General features: G+C 45.1%; 1 protein-coding gene across 1 annotated transcript in view; it reads right to left on the bottom strand.

The window, feature by feature from the left end:
• Positions 1 to 20,382, bottom strand: part of LOC117502203 (CUB and sushi domain-containing protein 3-like) — a 1,088,443-nt gene that overhangs the window by 547,533 nt on the left and 520,528 nt on the right. Inside the window, 1 exon segment of the mRNA XM_034161241.1 lies at positions 19,422 to 19,619. Within this exon segment, the coding sequence (XP_034017132.1) occupies positions 19,422 to 19,619 (198 nt within the window).

Below are 20,382 nucleotides of genomic sequence, written 5' to 3'. Positions count from 1 at the left end.
CTTGTGACCAGACGGGTGAGATCGTTGTCTCGGGAGCCATCTCATCATCAGTGGATGCAGAGAACGTCCAGGTTTGATGCATGGTCTGTGAAAGAGGAGGGGGTGAGGTCTCACGCTCGTCAGCACACTTCCTGAGGTATGCACTTTTATATTTTTTCACAGCACTGTTATGTTCATTAAACTCTGTTATCCTTTGTACCGTGCTCTGCTTATTTTATACTGGGTCCTTCAAACGCTGGTCGGTTCTTCTCCGGGCTGCGTCCGACACATAAGTTGTTCACCTATCTTTGCTATGAACGGCTAAGCCTTTTGGAGATGCTCCTTTTCTACCCAATCATGACTCTCACCTGTTTCACATTAACCTGTTCACCTGTGGAATGTTCCAAACAGGTGTTCTTTGAGCATTCATCAACTTTCCCAGTCTTTTGTTGCCCCTGTCCCAGCTTTTTGCACAAATATAAAAAAGTCTATCGGTTTGAACATTAAATATTAAATCTTTGTATATATATATATATATATATATATATATAAACAACAGTTTTATACAACTGAATTTACAGGTTGTTCTGCAAAGGTATTTACATATTTTTAGTGTATTATTTACCACGATTATTTTTTAAGAATTGTTCCTGCCTTCACAAGCTGACTAACCCCTGTGACATTTGCTTTTCCAGCTGCCAGCCAATGTTGCATGCTCATTACGTCAAGTAAGATACCAACGAAAGGTATACATCAAAGTAACTGTTTCGGATTCAAATAAAATCTGATATTGTGTAAAACTGCTGGATTGAGATGTGCTAGCTAATCACATGCTCAGTTATTGATTCCAGTTAATTTTTTTATTCTGCTTGCAGAGAAATGCATACAAAAACGCCAAGTAGCTTAGACTCACTCACAGGCATGTGTACATACGACAACATACTGGTTTCCTTTCTCTGCTGCATTTGTAAATTAATAATACAGTTCACCCTAATCTATGCACTGCACTATGCATGCCTGTGTGCGTGTAAGGATGATTATGATATCTGTAGCAAATATAGCCACAAGCAAAGAACTGATTCTCCAGACATTTCGCATGCCTTAAGTGAAGGACTGAGTTATCACTTGACCTGGGGATAGGCAAAGTTCCCACCTTCTCACAAAGTGAACAGTCGTCACAAACATTCATGACCAATTTACGCGCTTCACGACAGCTTCAACAAACAGTCCCAATGGCTCAAAGATACTTGTTGAAACGCAACCGAGCAATTCCAGCTTAACAGTTTAATGAAACCTGTCCAATGTCAAAGGATGTCAAGACACCAACAGGATTCTCCCTACAGATAACAACAAACAACAAACCTGGAATCCCTACCATTGTTGTATCAAAGGTATCCCCAGGTCATAAAAATGACCAACATTTGGATGGAATCACAGTGCCCCCTTCTGGGAAGAATGCAGACCCTTGAATATGCGAATATACTTTCTTCTAACAAATGAGAGAAACTGTAATTTCTGTTCCTTTTGTTATAGTTAACCCAAAGACAAATTTATGCACTAAAACTTGCCTAAACCGTCATCATATCAACCAGATAATCGCACTCACTGGACAAAAGCAAAAGTCCCAATGCTTTTGTACGGGTTTCCATGTAATAAACACCGTGTACAATGGATTTTGTATAAAGGATTTTGCTCACAACGGACAAAACGTCCCGCCCCATTGTAATGTATTCCATTAAAAATCGGACAGAGCAGTCTGGACATGTCAAGTAACAGAAGTATGAAGGAAAGTTCAGCACTGACACTTGCCTATTCGAGGACAGTGGGTACCGCATTTCCTTGATAAAAGACCTGCCATTTATCTTTTTCAAACCGTGCTCAGACCCAGCACCTAAACAAGGCAGGGTGTAATTCAGGGCAGGTGATTAATAAAATGCTGCTTGTTGCCTGCAGTGTAACATGGTGTTATACTACATCATGTTACAGTGTTAAGTGTAATGAACCAGATCAGAGACCTGCAAAATGACCTAAGACCACCAAAGGCTGTGATTTGTCACTTTTACGTTTTTCACTCCTTCCTCTCCTGTCATATTTTTAAAGTTTTTGCAGTGTGACACCGATTACATTTCAACCACGGATCAATATGTTTGGCAGAAAGGTCTGCAAACTTCACAACACTGAGTCGGAAAAAGAAGCTCAAATGATCCACAATTCATGGAGGAAATGTTGTATTGTTATCGTGGTTTGGTGGTTGATAATTGTATAAAGAAGCGGAGCTCATTGAGGGAAAAATTAATCCAGAAAAAGCCACGGTTCCTGTGGTAAATTGCATAAAGATGCAACAGAAAACTTTTAAAATGGTCAGGTGCACATTAGCGTCATTGCATGGCCACAGAGTTATGGAGCTGGAGAAGCAAAATCAGGATTTTTAGGTACCACTCTGCAGCGGACTTAGAGAAAAGAGTGACTTGACCAATGTAATCCTTTTAATGCACATAATGTCTGGCACTTATTTAAGGCAGGCATTTATTTTTTTGAGACAAAGATTTGACCCAGTCATTAAATGAGGCAGGTCTCGATGAAGGTCAGCTTTTAATCAAAGAAATACATAAGCCCAATTGGAGCTAGGGATTCCCCGTAGATCGCCCTGCACCTTCTGGCTGTAACTACTTTGTTATATACATATAAGGGATTTTGTCCGTTTTACACATATAACGGATTTTGTCCATTTTATGCATATAATGTTTTTTGTCTTTTTATACATATAACGGATTTTGATTATAAAAGACAAAATTCACTGGTCCACCTGAATCCATTATATGCGAGTTTTACTGTATTCCAATTACTCTGTTACATGTTTCTTTCTTTCTTTCACTATTAATTTTCTAACAGTTGGTGCATGTTTAAATGTTATTTGTTGAATTATTAATGAGTTGTCATGGTGAAAACAGTGCTTCTGTTCATCACTCCCTGCTTCTAGGATGGTAGAAGATGACTATGTCAGCTTAAAGTTTGTTAGCCAAAGAAGAAAGAAGGTCATTCATTGTATCTGTTTTTTTTTTTTGTTTTTTTTAATCACTTTCTTTGGGAGAACCCTGAGACCAAGTGGGGGGAGCTTATGGCCATGTGCTTAAAATGACCCTAAAACAAAGGAACTATCTCTTCCGATTCTTTGTTCTCTTGGACTCTTCTCTTTCGATCATCATTCTCTTCAGCTTGCTTCCTCTCTCTCTCCTAGCTTGTGGCTTTTGTTTCATTGGTTCTTTTGATTCATTGTGTTTCTTTTTGTTCTGTAACTTTTGTTTGTTGCACCAGTTTTTAATAACTTTTCATGAGTCAAGTCCTCTGTATTTTGAAGACAATGTCCGAGCTGAGTTTTTCAAATTAAGAGCGAATTTACAAAGTCTCCAAATTCTTTATTTTCTCCTCAATGCCAAAAGTGTTTTGTTTACTTCAATTTTTCTCCACACTTTCTTTTGTCAAGCTTTTTTCAGAATTTTTACAAGACTCTATAATGATCTTGCACAAGTTTTAGAAGCTGCCGGAGCATTTATGATAACCAAACATCGGAACTGCTGAATTTCACGTTTGTGCTGGGAAAACGAGCCAGATCCATGCCTGTAGTCATGTGGGAAACCTGGGGCCTGTACTACGAAGTGGGGTTAACTTACTCGATGTAACCCAGGGTCAACCTCTTAAACCGGGGTTGACAAAACCTGGTTTCCCTCAAGTGGCGTTAATCGGTACTACGACGCTGAATAAGATGTTGATTTGTGAACCTGTGTTACCTAAGTGGAGTATGTGCGCGTTCACATAAAAGGGGCAGGTTGCAGCACACCGTCACCATTTTTTCAATGATGACGCGGTCACCTTACTTTAACGGAGAAGAATGCACGCTTATTATGCAGAGCTACAAGGAATTTAAATTAACGTTAAGGGAAATCGAACACATCGTCTGCCAATAAAGCAAGACAGGCTTGTTGGCAACGTATTGCTGATCGGGGTAAATGCGTAATTGTTCTCCAAATCTGTTACAGATGATTAACCTGTAGAATGTCTGCTATGTGTAGAAAAATGCCCTCTTTCCATTAATTACACCCAGATGCAACACGATTCAGAAGTGGCCATAGGCCTCCTAATAAATGTTAGGTTAATTTAATGTTTCCTAAATAGGCTACCTTGACTGTATGATTGCTATTCCTAATCCGTCAATATGTCAGATGCAATAGCAGTGCCAAACGCACCTGGCAGCAGGTGAAGATGAATATAAAAACATCCTTCAGAAGGGTAGGTTTATATTCATAGCTTGATAAGCCCCACTTCGCCTAATTAATGGACATGCATTAAACCTATTTTAATATTAATAATTACCTGAGACTGCATACAACCCTTCTTTGATTTGCATTGCGGATAAATGGCCAGGGAAAATGACAAATGCATCCAACAGTTTAGATAGAGCAAGTACTACCTTGCAAATCATACGACATACAGAATTCTTGCTCAGATGTTCAGCATCACCGATGGAATACATAAACTGTCCACTGGCAGAATATCTAAGCGCAAGGCACATTATCTGCTCAATCGTCGGGCATTGTTACACTGTAAAAAATGACTTGTTTTTAGAGGAAAACGCTGGCAGCTGTGATTACCAGGGACTTCTTGTAAAACATACAGCAGCACAGTAGATAACATTACAGACATAATATGTATATGGATTTACAGTGAATGAACCACGGCTGACTCACATTAAAGGAACTGTTAAATCTACAAACAAGAGCTCCTTTTTGTACATTTAACCGCTGTATTTTTACAGTGGTAACCACAGCTGCCAGTGTTTTCCTGTAAGACCAACAGTCTTTTATTACAGTGTATGACGGGTGATGTTACAGACGTCTGGCCCGATCAGCTGACAAAGATAACGAATTCCCTCGGCTGAGGATCTATATCATTCATAGAGAATATCGTCCGGTATGTCAGCGATTCCGGCGGTCTTTAAAAACCCTCACCCTGCGAAGAGAGCCCCTCACAATTGTGCCTCCAATATCAAACGGATCATCCAGGTAGGCCGGCATTGTCTTCGGAGTGATGCAGGTGGATGGACGGTACTTATAAGGGAGTGGTTAAGCGAGAACCTCACGCTAATCCTAGAACAAAACCTGCTCCGAGCAGGTTTGGCGCAAAGCGTAAGTTGCCGTGGCAGCATGCCTCGATCGAAACCTATCCACCTTTCGTAGTACGGGTTAACCGGGAAGTTACTCCACACGTCATCAACTTACTCCCGAAGTTACCCTGATAAGCCAGTAACCCGCTTCGCAGTACAGGCCCCTAGTGGGTTTACCTCAATGCAGGTTAATTAAAGAAGCCTGCAAAGGCTGATAAGGAAACCAGACCGGACCTTTCCCACTACACCGATCCAACGGACCCAGATAAGTGAACCTTCAAGTGTTACAATGGTCTTTGCTGTCAGTGATGCAAAGTAATTTCTTTGTAATTTCTTTCCAAATAATAACAATTATTTGTGAACCCAAGATTCACCACTAAATTTCAGCTACACTTATTCCTATTAATTTCTATATTTCGTGATCATGAATCATTACCTCACAGTATATTGTAAAATCTTATTCATGTTTGTTTGTATCTGTACATATACATACATAAACCTACCATCCCTGGTTCTCAAGACCAGGCACCTAAGTAGCTCTACTTCTTTTATAGATATTTAGATATACTTAGTATACATTAGTAGAGTTCTACCTTTTTTAAATGTATAATAGAAGATACCTTCTTGAATTTTCATATGCAAATAAATCTGTAATATTACATGAGTGTTTGTGTTGTGTCCAGTGATGACAGATGTTTAATAAATCGTAACCAGAACTTATGACTTTCAGATCAAAGACTGATTAATATTGATTCTAACATGATCAAGTTCATGCGGTATGCAGGTGGTGCTCTATTGAGGTATTTTCTTAAAATTCCATATGTAATTAAATGTTGTTTTAACTTATATCTGCTACGCATTTAGAAACATGTCATCCATTGGATCCAAACCGTTGCACACCTGATATTTTGATAATTTGATATTTTTATGTTCTCTTTGAATCTGATGTGTTCTGATGTGTCCCACAGCCTGTGGGCCTTTCTAAAACACTGAAAAGGAAAGATTGAATTGCTTGGCAATATTGAAGCGGTATCTCAATAAGTTCTACATGGGCTTGTATGTACACAACTTTGCCCAAACATGTGTGATCAACACATTTATCCACATTTCCACAGAAAAGCAAAATTTTCCTCTTTGCATCAGATCCTTCACCACATCAGATCCTTGTACCACAGCCCACTGCAATTTGGCAAATAATGTGAAGAAAGAACAAAGAGAAGAGAGGGCAGAAAAATGGAAAGCGGTGCGCAAAACAAAGAACAGTGCAATACAACCTGCAAACTCACACTGTCATGGCAACGACAATACGAATGTGACAGTTTCACCATTTCACCAAGGATCAACATAAGTCAGTCTCAGGCAAAAGACACACCGCATACACACCCACACACACACACAAACACACACACACACAAATGTCACAAAGACCATCACACAGTAATGCACGCTGTCAGAGGCAGTCACTCACAATCTCTGTCACATAAACAGGCGTAAAGTGAAATGTGAAAGTCGAAGAAAGTTTATGTGGAAGTCAAAGACCCAACTTCAGCAGAGTTAAAAGCTCAGACTCAGGCAGAATATTACTGAGAGCATGCAAGCATCCGCAAGAAGATTGTGGCGAGGAATCCTGCAAATAGTGTAACCTAATTTTGTCTGCTTCAAGCCTGGTTTAAAGTTCTAATGTGTTTTTTGAAATAAAATTTGAAGGCGTTTGACATGCCATTCAATATGAAATACTTAATAACCTTAAAAACAATAAATCATCTACAAAAAATGTATTCATGGAGGGTTTTGGACTGTGCAAGAAGGAAACCTGTGAGTGAAGCCATCAAGATATCTATGGCAACTCTAAATGGAAAAGTACAAATCTTGAATAGCTCTCATTTGTATCATTTTTTTTACACTAGTTTTCTGGCAGACAGCACCAAAACAGTGCTGGTTGCAATGTCACCATGCTGGAGGGGATGAGGGGACCTGTCTGTGGTTATTTCTAACCCTACCCCTTCCCTAACCCTAACCATTACCTAACTCTCTCCCTTTCTCCTAAACCTAACGCCCACAAACCCCCCTCACATCACCCCGCATTTTGTGATACCACCACGAAATGAATTCATGCTCCTGTCACGGAAATGCAGTGCTTTTCGTGACAGTAACCAATAGATTAACTTAATATTGGTAATTAACCCCTCATAAAATGGTGTGGGATTGGGTTGAGCATGCCACAATAGCGGACATGATCAGAAAGAAACAGAAACAGAAACAGAAACATGATCAGAACAGCCGCATTGGAAGTGGACAAGCTGTTGTCAGCCTGGCCGCAGTTGCAGGACATCAGGACTCCTGTTTGAGCTTTCTGGACTTATGCATTTAGTGTCTTTTTTTGGGGGGGGGGGGCAAAGGGTACATGAGCCGAGCACACAGGCCTGTGTCATTTTGAATTTATTTTTATCTCGAGCATGCTCTCTCTCTCTCCCCCTCTCTCTTTGATGTGCGCTTTGAGGAACACATGAACAGGAAGGAAATATAACCATTAATTTTCATTAATGGCACACACTGCTCATATCCAGCTCCAACACCACACATACAGTAGTGTTCAGAATAATAGTAGTGCTATGTGACTAAAAAGATTAATCCAGGTTTTGAGTATATTTCTTATTGTTACATGGGGAAATAAGGTACCAGTAGATTCAGTAGATTCTCACAAATCCAGCAAGAGCAAGCATTCATGATATGCACACTCTTAAGGCTATGAATTGGGCTATTAGTAAAAAAAAGTAGAAAAGGGGGTGTTCACAATAATAGTAGTGTGGCATTCAGTCAGTGAGTTCGTCAATTTTGTGGAACAAACAGGTGTGAATCAGTTTGGATATGTCAAAATACTTGAAGAGGTCATGTTGCCTTATGCTGAAGAGGACATGCCCTTGAAATGGGTGTTTCAACAAGACAATGACCCCAAGCACACTAGTAAATGCGCAAAATCTTGGTTCCAAACCAACAAAATCAATGCCTCGCAGATGTGAAGAAATCATGAAAAACTGTGGTTATACAACTAAATACTAGTTTAGTGATTCACAGGATTGCTAAAAAAGCAGTTTTGAACATAATAGTTTTGAGTTTGTAGCGTCAACAGCAGATGCTACTATTATTGTGAACACCCCCTTTTCTACTTTTTTTTACTAATAGCCCAATTTCATAGCCTTAAGAGTGTTGTGTGGGCCGCTGAAGAGGAGGTACTGCTGCCCACCACCACCAGATGGCGCCCTGCTTGAAGCGTGGGCTTCAAGCATGAGAGGGTGTCATAGCACCCGGGAAGTGACAGCTGTCACTCGTCATCAGCACCAGCTGTCACTCATCCACATCACCACCACCATAAAGGCCGAACTGCAACTCCACCTCCCCGCCGAGGTTTGTGAGGGAGTTCAGACAGGTGTTTGACCACCCTCATAGAGGCGAGACCGCTTCAAGCTTGCTGCTGTCGATAAGACAGGGGAGTCGGAGCGCAGCGAAGTATGCAGTCGATTTCCGCATTGCGGCAGCGCAAGCCGGCTGGAATGCTGTTGTGTTCCGCGCCGCCTTTGTAAACAGACTGTCTCTGGTCCTTAAGGAGCACCTGGTGGCGAAGGACGAGCCGCGGGATTTAGACGGGCTTATCGACCTAGTTATACGGTTAGACAACCGATTAATAGAACACCGACGGGAGCGAGACGAAGGGCGTGGTCAGGCACAAGCCGTCCCTCTCCTCCCGGGTCCAAAAGGGAGCCGTCTTCCCCACGCTCCACAGCCAGGGTACTCCACGTGACGACAGCTCCCCCTGCTGATGTTGCTATGGAAACGAGCAGGGCCAAAAGGCGATCAGATCAGAGACAAAGGAGGCTGGTCCGTGGGGAGTGTTTTCACTGCAGCTCAACCGAGCACACGCAGAAAAAACTGCCCCAAAACGGTCAAAACAGCAGTATTCGTCCTTAGAGACTGGGCTAAGGGTGGGTCATAATACCCACGCGGGGAAGACCCGTAAATCTGCATGCATCCCAGTCACGATCCTGAGTGGGGATCTGACCTTTCACACCCCAGCACTGGTAGACATGGGGTCGGAAGGGAATCTGCTGGACAGCAGATGGGCAAGGGAAGTCGGGCTTCCTCTAGTGGCTCTATGCCGTACCTTCATAGGTGAAGGGTGCACTAGATGGCACCCTTCTTCCATTAATCACACACCAGACACAACCAGTGACATTGGTGGTGTCTGGTAATCACAGGGAGGAGATCGTGTTCTATGTAACACCTTCCACCTCCCGGGTGATTTTGGGTTATCCTTGGATGATAAAACACAATCCCGGATTGACTGGCCGTCTGGGGTTGTGGCTCAGTGGAGCGAAACCTGCCACCGGGAGTGTCCTCGGATCCTCGGTTCCGCCTGGTGTGACAGCTAGTGAGGAGGTTAAAGTCCCCCAATCGGACGGCGGTGCCAAGTGAGTACCACAATCTTGATGACGTTTTCAGCAAAGATCTGGCGCTCACCCTTCCCCCGCACCGTCCGTATGATTGTGCAATTGATTTGATCCCGGGCAATTGAGTACCCGTCCAGCAGGCTGTACAACCTCTCACGTCCGGAGCGCGAATCAATGGAGACCTACATCCAGGACTCATTAGCTGCCGGGCTGATCCGGAACTCCACCTCCCCGATGGGTGCTGGTTTCTTTTTTGTGGGCAAGAAAGACGGCGGACTCCGTCCATGCATTGATTACAGGGGGCTGAACGAGATTACGGTTCGCAACCGATACCCCCTGCCCTGTTAGATTCAGTGTTCACGCCCTGGCCATGGAGCCCAAATATTCCGAAACTGGATCTTAGGAATGCGTATCACCTGGTTCGGATAAGGAAGGGAGCATCGGTTTGTCTTCGTATATCTGGACGATATACTCATCTTTTCCCCGGATCCTGAGACCCATGTTACGCATGTACGTCAGGTCCTGCAGCCGTTGGTGGAGAACCGGCTGTTTGTGAAGGGCGAGAAGTGCGAGTTCCACCGCACTTCTTTGTCCTTCCTGGGGTTTATCATCTCCTCCAACTCTGTAGCCCTGATCCTGCCCAAGGTAGCGGCGCTGAGAGATTGGCCCCAACATACAAACCGTAGGAAATTGCAGCCAGTTCCTCGGTTTTGCTCATTTTTACCGGAGGTTTCATCAAGGGCTATAGTCAGGTAGTTAGCCCCCTGACAGCCCTGACCTCCACTAAGTCCCATTCACCTGGTCAGATCGGTGCGAAGCCGCATTTAGGGAGTTGAAACGTCGGGTTCTCGACTGCACAGTTCTGGTGCAGCCCGATCCTACTCGCCAATTTATTTGTTGAAGTGGATGCCTCTGACTCAGGGATAGGAGCCGTGCTATCCCCAGAGTGGGGAGTCCAATAAGGTTCTCCATCCTTGTGCCTATTTTCCGCAGGTGACCCCGCAGAAGGAACTATGATGTCGGCAACCGGGAACTTCTTGCGGTGAAGGAGGCTCTGAAGGAGTGGAGACACCTGTTGGATGGAGCTTTGATGCCATTCACGGTTTTCAACAGACCATCGGAACCTGGAGTACATTCGGACCGCCAAGCGTCTGAACCCCAGGCAAGCCCGCTGGTCCACTGTTTCTTTCGGGCGTTTTGACTTTCGGATCACATACCGCCCCGGGACGAAGAACCAACGGTCTGACGCCCTGTCCCGGGTGCACGAAGAGGAGGTCAGGACCAAGCTGTCAGACCCGACGGAAACCATCATTCCCGAGTCCACTGTTGTGGCCGCCCTCACCTGGGACGTGGAGAAGACCGTCCGGGAGGCCCTGACACAGACCAGGACCCGAGAACTGGCCCGAAAAACAAAATTACATCCCACCAGAAGCCAGGGCTGCTGTTCTGGCCACGGTTCCAAATTCTCCTGCCACCACAGGGGTAGAAGAACCGTGGCAGTCGTTCAGCAGCGCTTCTGGTGGGCATCTTTGGAAACCGACGTCCGGGAGTACGTCCAGGCCCTGCACCAACCTGCGCCAGGGGCAAAGCAGATCATCATAAGACCCAAGGCCTCCTCCAGCCTCTGCCCGTCCTCATCGCCCCTGGTCTCACATCGGCCTGGACTTTGTCACGGGCCTCCCGCCGTCCCAGGGCAAGACTGTCATCCTCATGATAGTGGACCGGTTCTCCAAGGCGGCCCACTTTGTGGCCCTCCCGAAGCTCCCGACGGCCCAAGAGACTGCAGACCTCCTGGTCCACCACGTTGTGCGTCTGCATGGGATTCCATCGGACATTGTCTCGGATCGTGGCCCTCAGTTCTCCTCCCAGGTCTGGAGGAGTTTCTGCAGGGAATTGGGGGCCACCGTAAGCCTCTCGTCCGGGTACCACCCCCAGACGAACGGGCAGGCAGAGCGGACGAATCAGGATTTGAGCAGGCCCTCCGCTGCGTGACCTCCGCGCACCATCGGCCTGGAGTGACCATCTGGCCTGGATCGAGTACGCTTATAACAGCCAAGTGTCTTCTACCACTGGCCCTCTCCCCTTTCGAGGTATGTTTGGGGTACCAGCCCCATTGTTCCCGCTAGTGGAGGGAGAGGTCGGGGCGCCCTTGGTCCAGGCCCATCGGAGGAGGTGCCGACGGTGTGGCGTACCGCCCGCTCTGCCCTGCTCAAAGCCCGGACGAGGGCTAAGGCCCCATGCGGACCGCCAGCGTGCCCCGGCCCCTACGTATCAGCCCGGGCAGGCAGTTTGGCTATCTACGAAAGACATACCTCTACAAACGGAATCCCAGAAACTAAAGGACAGATTTATAGGACCCTTCACCATCGTGAAGGTCCTCAGTCCAGCCACAGTGAAGCTGAAGCTGCCAGTTTCACTGCGGATACATCCGGTATTCCACGTCTCCAGACTCAAACCCTGCCACACCTCTCCCCTCTGTGCCCCCTGGACCGGCGCCGCCGCCTGCCCGGATCATCGACGGGGAGCCGGCATGGACTGTGCGCCGGCTCCTGGACGTTCGTCGCAAGGGCCGGGGATTCCAGTATTTGGTGGACTGGGAGGGGTACGGACCCGAAGAACGCTCCTGGGTGAAGAGGAGCTTCATCCTGGACCCGGCCCTCCTGGCCGATTTCTACGCCGGCACCCGGACAAGCCTGGTCGGGCGCCAGGAGGCGCCCGTTGAGGGGGGGTCCTGTTGTGTGGGCCGCTGAAGAGGAGGTACTGCTGGCCCACCACCACCAGATGGCGCCCTGCTTGAAGTGCGGGCTTCAAGCATGAGAGGGCGTCATAGCAACCGGAGTGACAGCTGTCACTTGTCATCAGCACCAGCTGTCACTCATCCACATCACCACCACCATAAAGGCCGGACTGCAACTCCACCTCCCGCCGAGAAATCAGCCCATTCAGAAGAGGTAATTTCTCTGCAGTGAGAGTATAGTCAGAACGTTTTTGCAGCCGTTTTCCTGTGGCGTTTCCTTATCTGTGGGATTGGCGTAAAGGTGTGATCCGCGACGGCTTCGCTTCACACTCCACCAGATAAGTGGTTAGACAGGAGCTGCACGAGTGTGTGATTGGAGGTGGAGGTGCTCCCTCGCAAAAGAATACAGACTGTGGGATTACTGAGTGTGTGAACTCACACTCATCAACACTGTTTCTGTTCTCTGCCAGCAGTACCAGGTCTGACAGCTGGAGACGGTGACCACCTGGGGACACAGGACTTGGCGGCTCTGGTGTTCTTCAGATCCACTGGCGGTGAGGGCCGTGTGGGAATCCGGCTCGGCTCAGGACGGATGTCTCCTATCCTCAAGCCTGCCCACACGTCACTCAAATCTGTAATTCGGTGGTACCTAAACTGTGATTGTATTTTGTTGTGCACTACAACATTAAACTGTTACTGTTTGGCTTATCCACTGCCCGTTCATTTAACGCCCCCTGTTGTAGGTCCGTGTTCCTACACCTTCACAACAAAGAGTGTACATATCATGAATGGTTGGTCTTGTTGGATTTATGAGAATCTACTGAATCTACTGGTACCTTGTTTCCCATGTAACAATAAGAAATATACTCAACACCTGGATAAATCTTTTTAGTCACATAGCACTACTATTATTCTGAACACTACTGTATGTGTCTATAAACCGGGAAAATCTTTCTGCTAAATGCTGTGGAAATGTGATGTCATATGTCCATCAGAGCCAAAACACAGGACGACGGAGGAGGACATATCAAAGCCAAATCAATGTGCAGATCTACCTCGGTTCAACTGTGGAGATCCTGACTAAAAAAAAGGGAACAGCCAAAAGGGCTTACAATGTTGGACATTGCTGGACATTGCTGCATCACAGAGCAGAAGCTGTTTCAGCCCGTGAACAATCGCTGTACATGGCCTCACGGCCCGACACGCGTGTCCTGTCAGACGTGACATTCAGATTGTCTGCTGCGTGTCCACATGAACTGATGGTCTGCTTCTCCAGCCCGTCGCAAAAGTGATATATGTTTTTACGTATTTCCACACAAGCACACACACACATCATCAGAACATGGGACGTGTGCTGCAGCTGTGATATCCAGGACCGGAGATGTCTCAACAGCTGTGGGCAGCCAGCCACGCCCCCTGTCCTGTCAGCATACAGACGAAGATGCCCTCACAGTCGTGGGGTACTTAGACAAATTTCACATCCTGCTTGACAGTGATTGTCTGCTGACTGTTTTTGTGATGATGGCGCGAATGGCCACACATTTTCTAAGTGCTAAGTGAGCAGTGTTAGATGGTCATGCGTTGTCAGTTGCAATTTGGCCAACACCTGCCGTGAGAGGATTCGATGGGCTCGCATAGTGCACACTCTGTCTTTCAGCAGCTGGTGTGCGCAAATAGTTGTGCTAACAGCTGTGTTGTGTGGGCCGCTGAAGAGGAGGTACTGCTGGCCCACCACCACCAGAGGGCGCCCTGCCTGGAGTGCGGGCTCCGGGCACCAGAGGGCCCTGCCGCCTCACAGGAGCAGCCGGGGTGACAGCTGTCACTTATCACCGACGACAGCTGTCATCAATCACCAGATCTACAGAGGTATATCAGCAAGACGGCATCTCCACCTCATGGCCGAGATATCGCTCTACTAAGGAGGTAATATTCTCAGCTGACTGTGTTTGTTGACAGGAATATCTGTTACTTGTGTGAGTTGGACAGTATTCATTCTGTTCCTTTTTTCGACGAGAGGTGGAGGTGGTTTCCCACCATACGTGTTGCTGGGTGCACACGCACCCACTTCTAACTGTGTTTGCTGCTCGCCAGCAGTACCAGATCCGACACGCGGAGGCAGTGGTCACCTGGGAGTTCGGGACTTGGCGGCTCCAGTATTCCCGGGGTTCGGTGGCGGAGGAAATCGTGTGGTTCCGGTTCGACTTCGGACCGATGTCTCCTATCTTCGAGCCTGCCCACATGACATCTTGTATTTGACTTAATTCACTATTGTAATCGGTTGTTGTTGTGCATTTTCACAACAGTAAAGTGTTGTATTTGGCTTTATCCATTGTCCGTTCATTTGCGCCCCCTGTTGTGGGTCTGTGCTCCTACACTTTCCCAACAGGCTGTATGAGGCGTTCGAGGCAGCTATGATTCTACACGTTTTGAATATGATTCCTGCTTCATGCGCACTTTATGCACAAATCCACCAAATTCGCACTATGTGTGAAGGGGCCCATACACTTATCTGCTGCACTACCACCTTAATTTGCCCTCAGATTTACACTACGTAAGCAGCAAAGTGGAAATGGACACACCATGCCCTGCAGACTGTCAATATAGGGCCCAGAGGTAAATCTTGGGGGTTGCATAATGCCACAACCTCCCAACATATCATGCATTGCATTAGTGCAGAATTATGACTTTTTTTTTTCGTGTTTACCACTTTGAAATGATCAAATGTTGTTTGATTGCAGTGCTACTGAATTAGTGCTGTAAGGTTGACCAATAAATGCCATGATCACACATAAAACATGCACCCTCAATCTGCTTATCATGACTACATACACTTAGACATAGTTCATTTCCATTTCATCGCCACTCTAATTTCGTATTTTGTCAGCACACATTATTATTTTTCCAATTCCAACAATAACCTGCAGCTTCCTCTCTTCCTCCATCCCTTTCTCTCTCTCCATCTCTTCCCTCGCTCTCATAAAAGCCTTAATGCCACTTGAAGATATCGTGCGGAATTCAATTTGTGTTTATGACACACACTCACAGCTATTCACAGCATATTAGCACACATATACACACGCAGACATGCACATGAACGGGTGCATAAATGTTCAGAGAAACTCTGTTTATATCCGTTTCAATCTCTCAGCCAGAGTTCAATCCCATGCGCGTACTTATTGATCCACAACATGAATATTCAGGAGTGGATTTCTATCTGTGGGATCAGAGTGGAGAATTCTCAGGGCAAATTGTGCGAGTGTGTTTGTGAATATGGATGAATTACACATTGAAGGGCATTTTCCTCTGCAAATTATTCTGTATCAACTTATTGGAATCACATGTACAGACACACATGCATAAATGTGAAACAGACGTGTGCGCAGACAGAGCACACAGGTTTGATGTCAAGCACTTGGACCAGCTGAAGTGATGCGAGTGAAATGCAATTGAATTTTTGTGCTTGTCTTCATTTGTTCAGAGAGTTCACGTTCATGTTTGTAAAGCAGGTCAGGTCAGGTCTGACAGCATGGTCTGGTGCAGTGGGTCGCAGCATCCACCACAGTGGAGAACCACCGTGGGTCCTGGATGACAACAACCCGCGTGGACAACTAGCACCCTACCCTACTCTACCAAAATCAGCCATCTATCTGCTATAGGCAGGTTGATATGTGGGTGCCCCATTGGCCTTTTCCATTGGCTGCAGTCCATAACAATGCTTGTAAAGCACAGTTTTTATTTGAAGATTCTTCATCTCTGTCAGATTGGAGTTATCCAACCATTATATGGAACAGGGTTCGATGCCAGGTGCATGATACAGGCTAGCTGTCTGTGTCCTTGGACAAGAAACTTCATCTGCATCAGCTCAGTTCACACAGCTGTAAGTGGGCAAATAAACTTCGATGAACTGCCATCCCCGCCGTGTAACATCGTAAACTCTTATCTACTTCACACTACTGCATGCAGGGATGAGCACTGGCTAGATAGGCCTCAAGGCCATGTGGTGCATTTCTCTCAGCATGATCCAGCACACACGTGCCTCAGTGTTTAAGTCCCCAGTAACTGGAAAAGGCTCATATTCCACCTGTCTACAATACACAGATGGTCACTTTGAAGAATTAGAGATGGACCGGTTATCTGCCTGGATGGTTGCTATGCAGAACCCAGGGTGGTTCTGTAGTGTGGTGTTAAGCGGTGATATGCGGCATTAGTGCATGATCCCAGACCTGCTGAACACAATTCTGAAAATAATCAATGCATGATGAATAGGGATGCGCACCATGCCTAGTACTGAGAATAATGGGTTTTTGGATAATGTGAAACAAAATAAAACGGAAAGGCTGAAGCTAAATATTATACTGAACATTCACACCTTTAAATGCCTTAAATATACTTATATATATATATTTAGTAGCAAGAGAGAGCATGAGAGAGTAGGAGAGAAAAAGAGAAAGGAAAGTGAGTACATATCCGCTGATATTGCTAACAGCAATGCGTTTTGAGTCATTTGATTGCACGGTTGAATAATTGATAGAAAGCTATTACCGCTGCTCTGAATGCCTCTAGGTGTCACTGCATACACTGACACACAGAGACACACAAACAGAAGCGTACAACTCTGTATGTATTATTGTTGGCTGTGGCTGTGTGTGTGTGTGTGTGTGTGTGTGTGTGTGTGTGTGTGTGTGTGTGTGTGTGTGTGTGTGTGAACATATTAGCAGCTTAGCACATCTTAGCCTTACTGACAGAGTGACAGAGACATTGCTAATCCAGCACTGACAAGTTTCCATTTCTCCCGATTCCTTTTCTCCTCCTCTCCTGACTTTCAAGCATCCAAATTACAGTACGGTGCACAGAGGGGCATGATGGGTAACAATTCAGCATGCTGGCAAATATATTAATTTGGACTTGGTTAGTGGGAGTAACTGGAAAACATAAAAATTCATGCTCAGAAAAATCAAAGCTGAGGTCTGAAACAGTCGGACTGAATTACTTCACCTCTATCACCAGTAGTAATGGGTAGTAATGGATTCCAGAGAGTCAGCATTGTGCAATCAGATTACAAAATAAAAATATCTTTAATCACCATACAACCCCAATTTCAGTGAAGTTGGGACATTGTGTAAAATGTAAATAAAAACAGAATACAATGATTTTCAAATCCTCTTCAACCTACTGTATATTCAATTAAATACACCACAAAGACAAGATATTTAATGCCTGCAACACATTTCAAAAAAGCTGGGACAGTGGTATGTTTACCACTGTGTTACATCACCTTTCCTTTTAACAACACTCAGTAAGCGTTTGGGAACTGAGGACACTAATTGTTGAAGCTTTGTAGGTGGAATTCTTTCCCATTCTTGCTTGATGTACGACTTCAGTTGTTCAACAGTCCGGGGTCTCTGTTGTCGTATTTTGCGCTTCATAATACGCCACATTTTCAATAGACGACAGGTCTGGACTGCAGGCAGGCCAGTCTAGTACCAGCACTCTTTTACTACAAAGCCACGCTGTTGTAACATGTGCAGAATGTGGCTTGGCATTATCTTGCTAAGAAGGGACGTCCCTGAAAAAGACGTTGCTTGGATGGCAGCACGTGTTGCTCCAAAACCTGGATGTACCTTTCAGCAGTGATGGTGCCATCACAGATGTGTAAGTTGCCCATGCCAGGGGCACTAACACACCCCCATACCATCACAGATGCTGGCTTTTGAACTTTGCGCTGATAACAATCTGGATAGTCTTTTTCCTCTATTGTCCAGAGGACACAATGTTCATGATTTCCAAAAACAATTTGAAATGTGGACTCATCAGACCACAGCACACTTTTCCACTTTGCGTCTGTCCATTCCAAATGAGCTCGGGCCCAGAGAAGGCGGCTGTGTTTCTGGATGTTGTTGATGTATGGCTTTCACTTTGCATGGTAGAGTTTTAACTTGCACTTGTAGATGTAGCGACAAACTGTGTTAAATGACAATGGTTTTCTGAAGTGGTCCTGAGCCCACGCAGTAAGAGCCTTTACACAATGATGTCAGTTTTTAATGCAGTGCTGCCTGAGGGATTGAAGGTCACGGCCATTCGATGTTGGTTTTCGGCCTTGCTGCTTACGTGTAGAAAGTTGTCTAGATTCTCTGAATTTTCTGATTATATTATGGACTGTAGATAATGAAACACTGGAAAGAAGAAGACAAAAGTCTCCATAAGATGGATGAGCCAAGCAGCAGCAGTCTCTCTGTGAAGTGGAACAAACGGCTTTCAATTATTTCTGGCACATTCCGAGTTTAAAAATGTGCACCACAAGAACAAAAATGTTGAGTGCAATTTCAGTAATTTTTTAGAAAAAAGGGGAAAAAAAGACCATTTTATGATAACTGAAAGAGATCAATTTTGAAACAATTTGTTTAAATGTATAATTTAATTTGTAATTTATGAGTTAAAGAGAAAAAACAATTTCAGTTACTGATTCTAAAGTATCTGAATTATGTTACTTGTTTGTAATCCATTGGATTGTTACTATTTCCAAAAATGGTAATGTAATTTGTATTCAGCAATTGATTACCAAGTCTGTTCATGCTTTTGTTTTATATAATAAATGAGTTTGATTATTTGATGAAACCAAAGCCAGATATTACCAATTCCCCCCCACTTCCCCGCCACCACCACCACTTCCAGGTGATGTCCACATAGAGACGGATGACAAACGTGGGGGGCATAACTAACCCCATCTTCATACAGAATTTAAAACACAGTGCAAAATGACCCCAGTACAGAGCATATACCAGCTTTTACCTACATATATTTTATGCCTCATATACACACATACACAGACAAACATGTTTTCACATGTAAGCACACAATGCAAACACAGTCTGTCTGTCTTCTGTCTCAAAGCCACACGTCTGCACATAAGTATATGAAGGCTTTTACTCTACAACCTGCTGTACTTTATCTTGACAGACATGATTTAAAGCCAAATATCACAACCTGCTATGTCATCTTGTTTGTATTAACTTAATGCCTTTAGATTAGACGCATGTCTGCATTATTCTTTTTAGAACAAAACTCTTCATATACTCAGTCGTGCATAGGTCTTTCGTACCTCGACAGATAGGCGCAGGAAAATCCCAGACGGCGGTGTTTCCAGCATTGGTGATGCAGGTGAGTGTGGTGTGACCGTCTAAGACGTAACCAGGCACACAGCTGTATCTCACGCTGTCCCCCACGGCAAAACGGCCACTGCCACTCAGCACTGCCTTGGGTGGGACACCCGGGTTTCCACAGGACGTACTGTGGAGTTCTGAAAAATAAAACAAGGGGAAAGAATGAGCAGGAATAGAAGATTTGGATTACTTTTGTTCAAGCAAATTCGGCTAAAACACACATTTTACCTGATCAACACAGCTCTGATGTCAGTATCACTTCCAGTATTAAAGCTACGGTGTGTAGGATTTAGCTCCATCTAGTGGTGAGATTGCAGCGTGCATTATGCCATCACAGGTTAGGATTTGTAACCCATCATGATTTTGCTCCCCTGGCAACAGGGAGTCATGCTCCCTTGCCTTCTCTTGTGATAAACAACATGCACAAACCTCCATTTCATAAAAATCGCTAGCCTGCACTAGCAAACAGTAAACACTGAATAGGGGAGCAAGCACCGATTCCTCCGCTTTTATTTTTACTTCAGTATGCTGCAGGAGGATAAAGAATGTCCCTTGAGACTGTCCTTTTAGGATGTCAGCCTCCATGACGGGGCCCGTTCCCATGCAGATATGAAGAGCTCATTCGAAGCTTATGAAACACTGATTTGGTGTTGCAAGGTAGTTTATAGATTTGCAATTCTGCATGAACTGTGTGCATTTGCATATGTTTAAGGTTATTCACTCATCACAAGATCTCCAGTAATCAGATCTGTACAAAAACGCAGATTCATGAATATCAAATATTCAGAGCAGGGGTGATGGCCAAGCAGTTAAGTGTGCTTGTTTCCAGTACAGAAAGTTCCCACCTCAGGGCCAACCCTACCAATCGTCTTTGTAATGTGGAGATGCATCAGGATGGGT

The sequence above is a fragment of the Thalassophryne amazonica genome, chromosome 20 (assembly GCF_902500255.1).
Source record: "Thalassophryne amazonica chromosome 20, fThaAma1.1, whole genome shotgun sequence".
Classification (NCBI taxonomy): domain Eukaryota; kingdom Metazoa; phylum Chordata; class Actinopteri; order Batrachoidiformes; family Batrachoididae; genus Thalassophryne; species Thalassophryne amazonica.
This window is presented reverse-complemented; position numbering and strand designations above follow the sequence as displayed.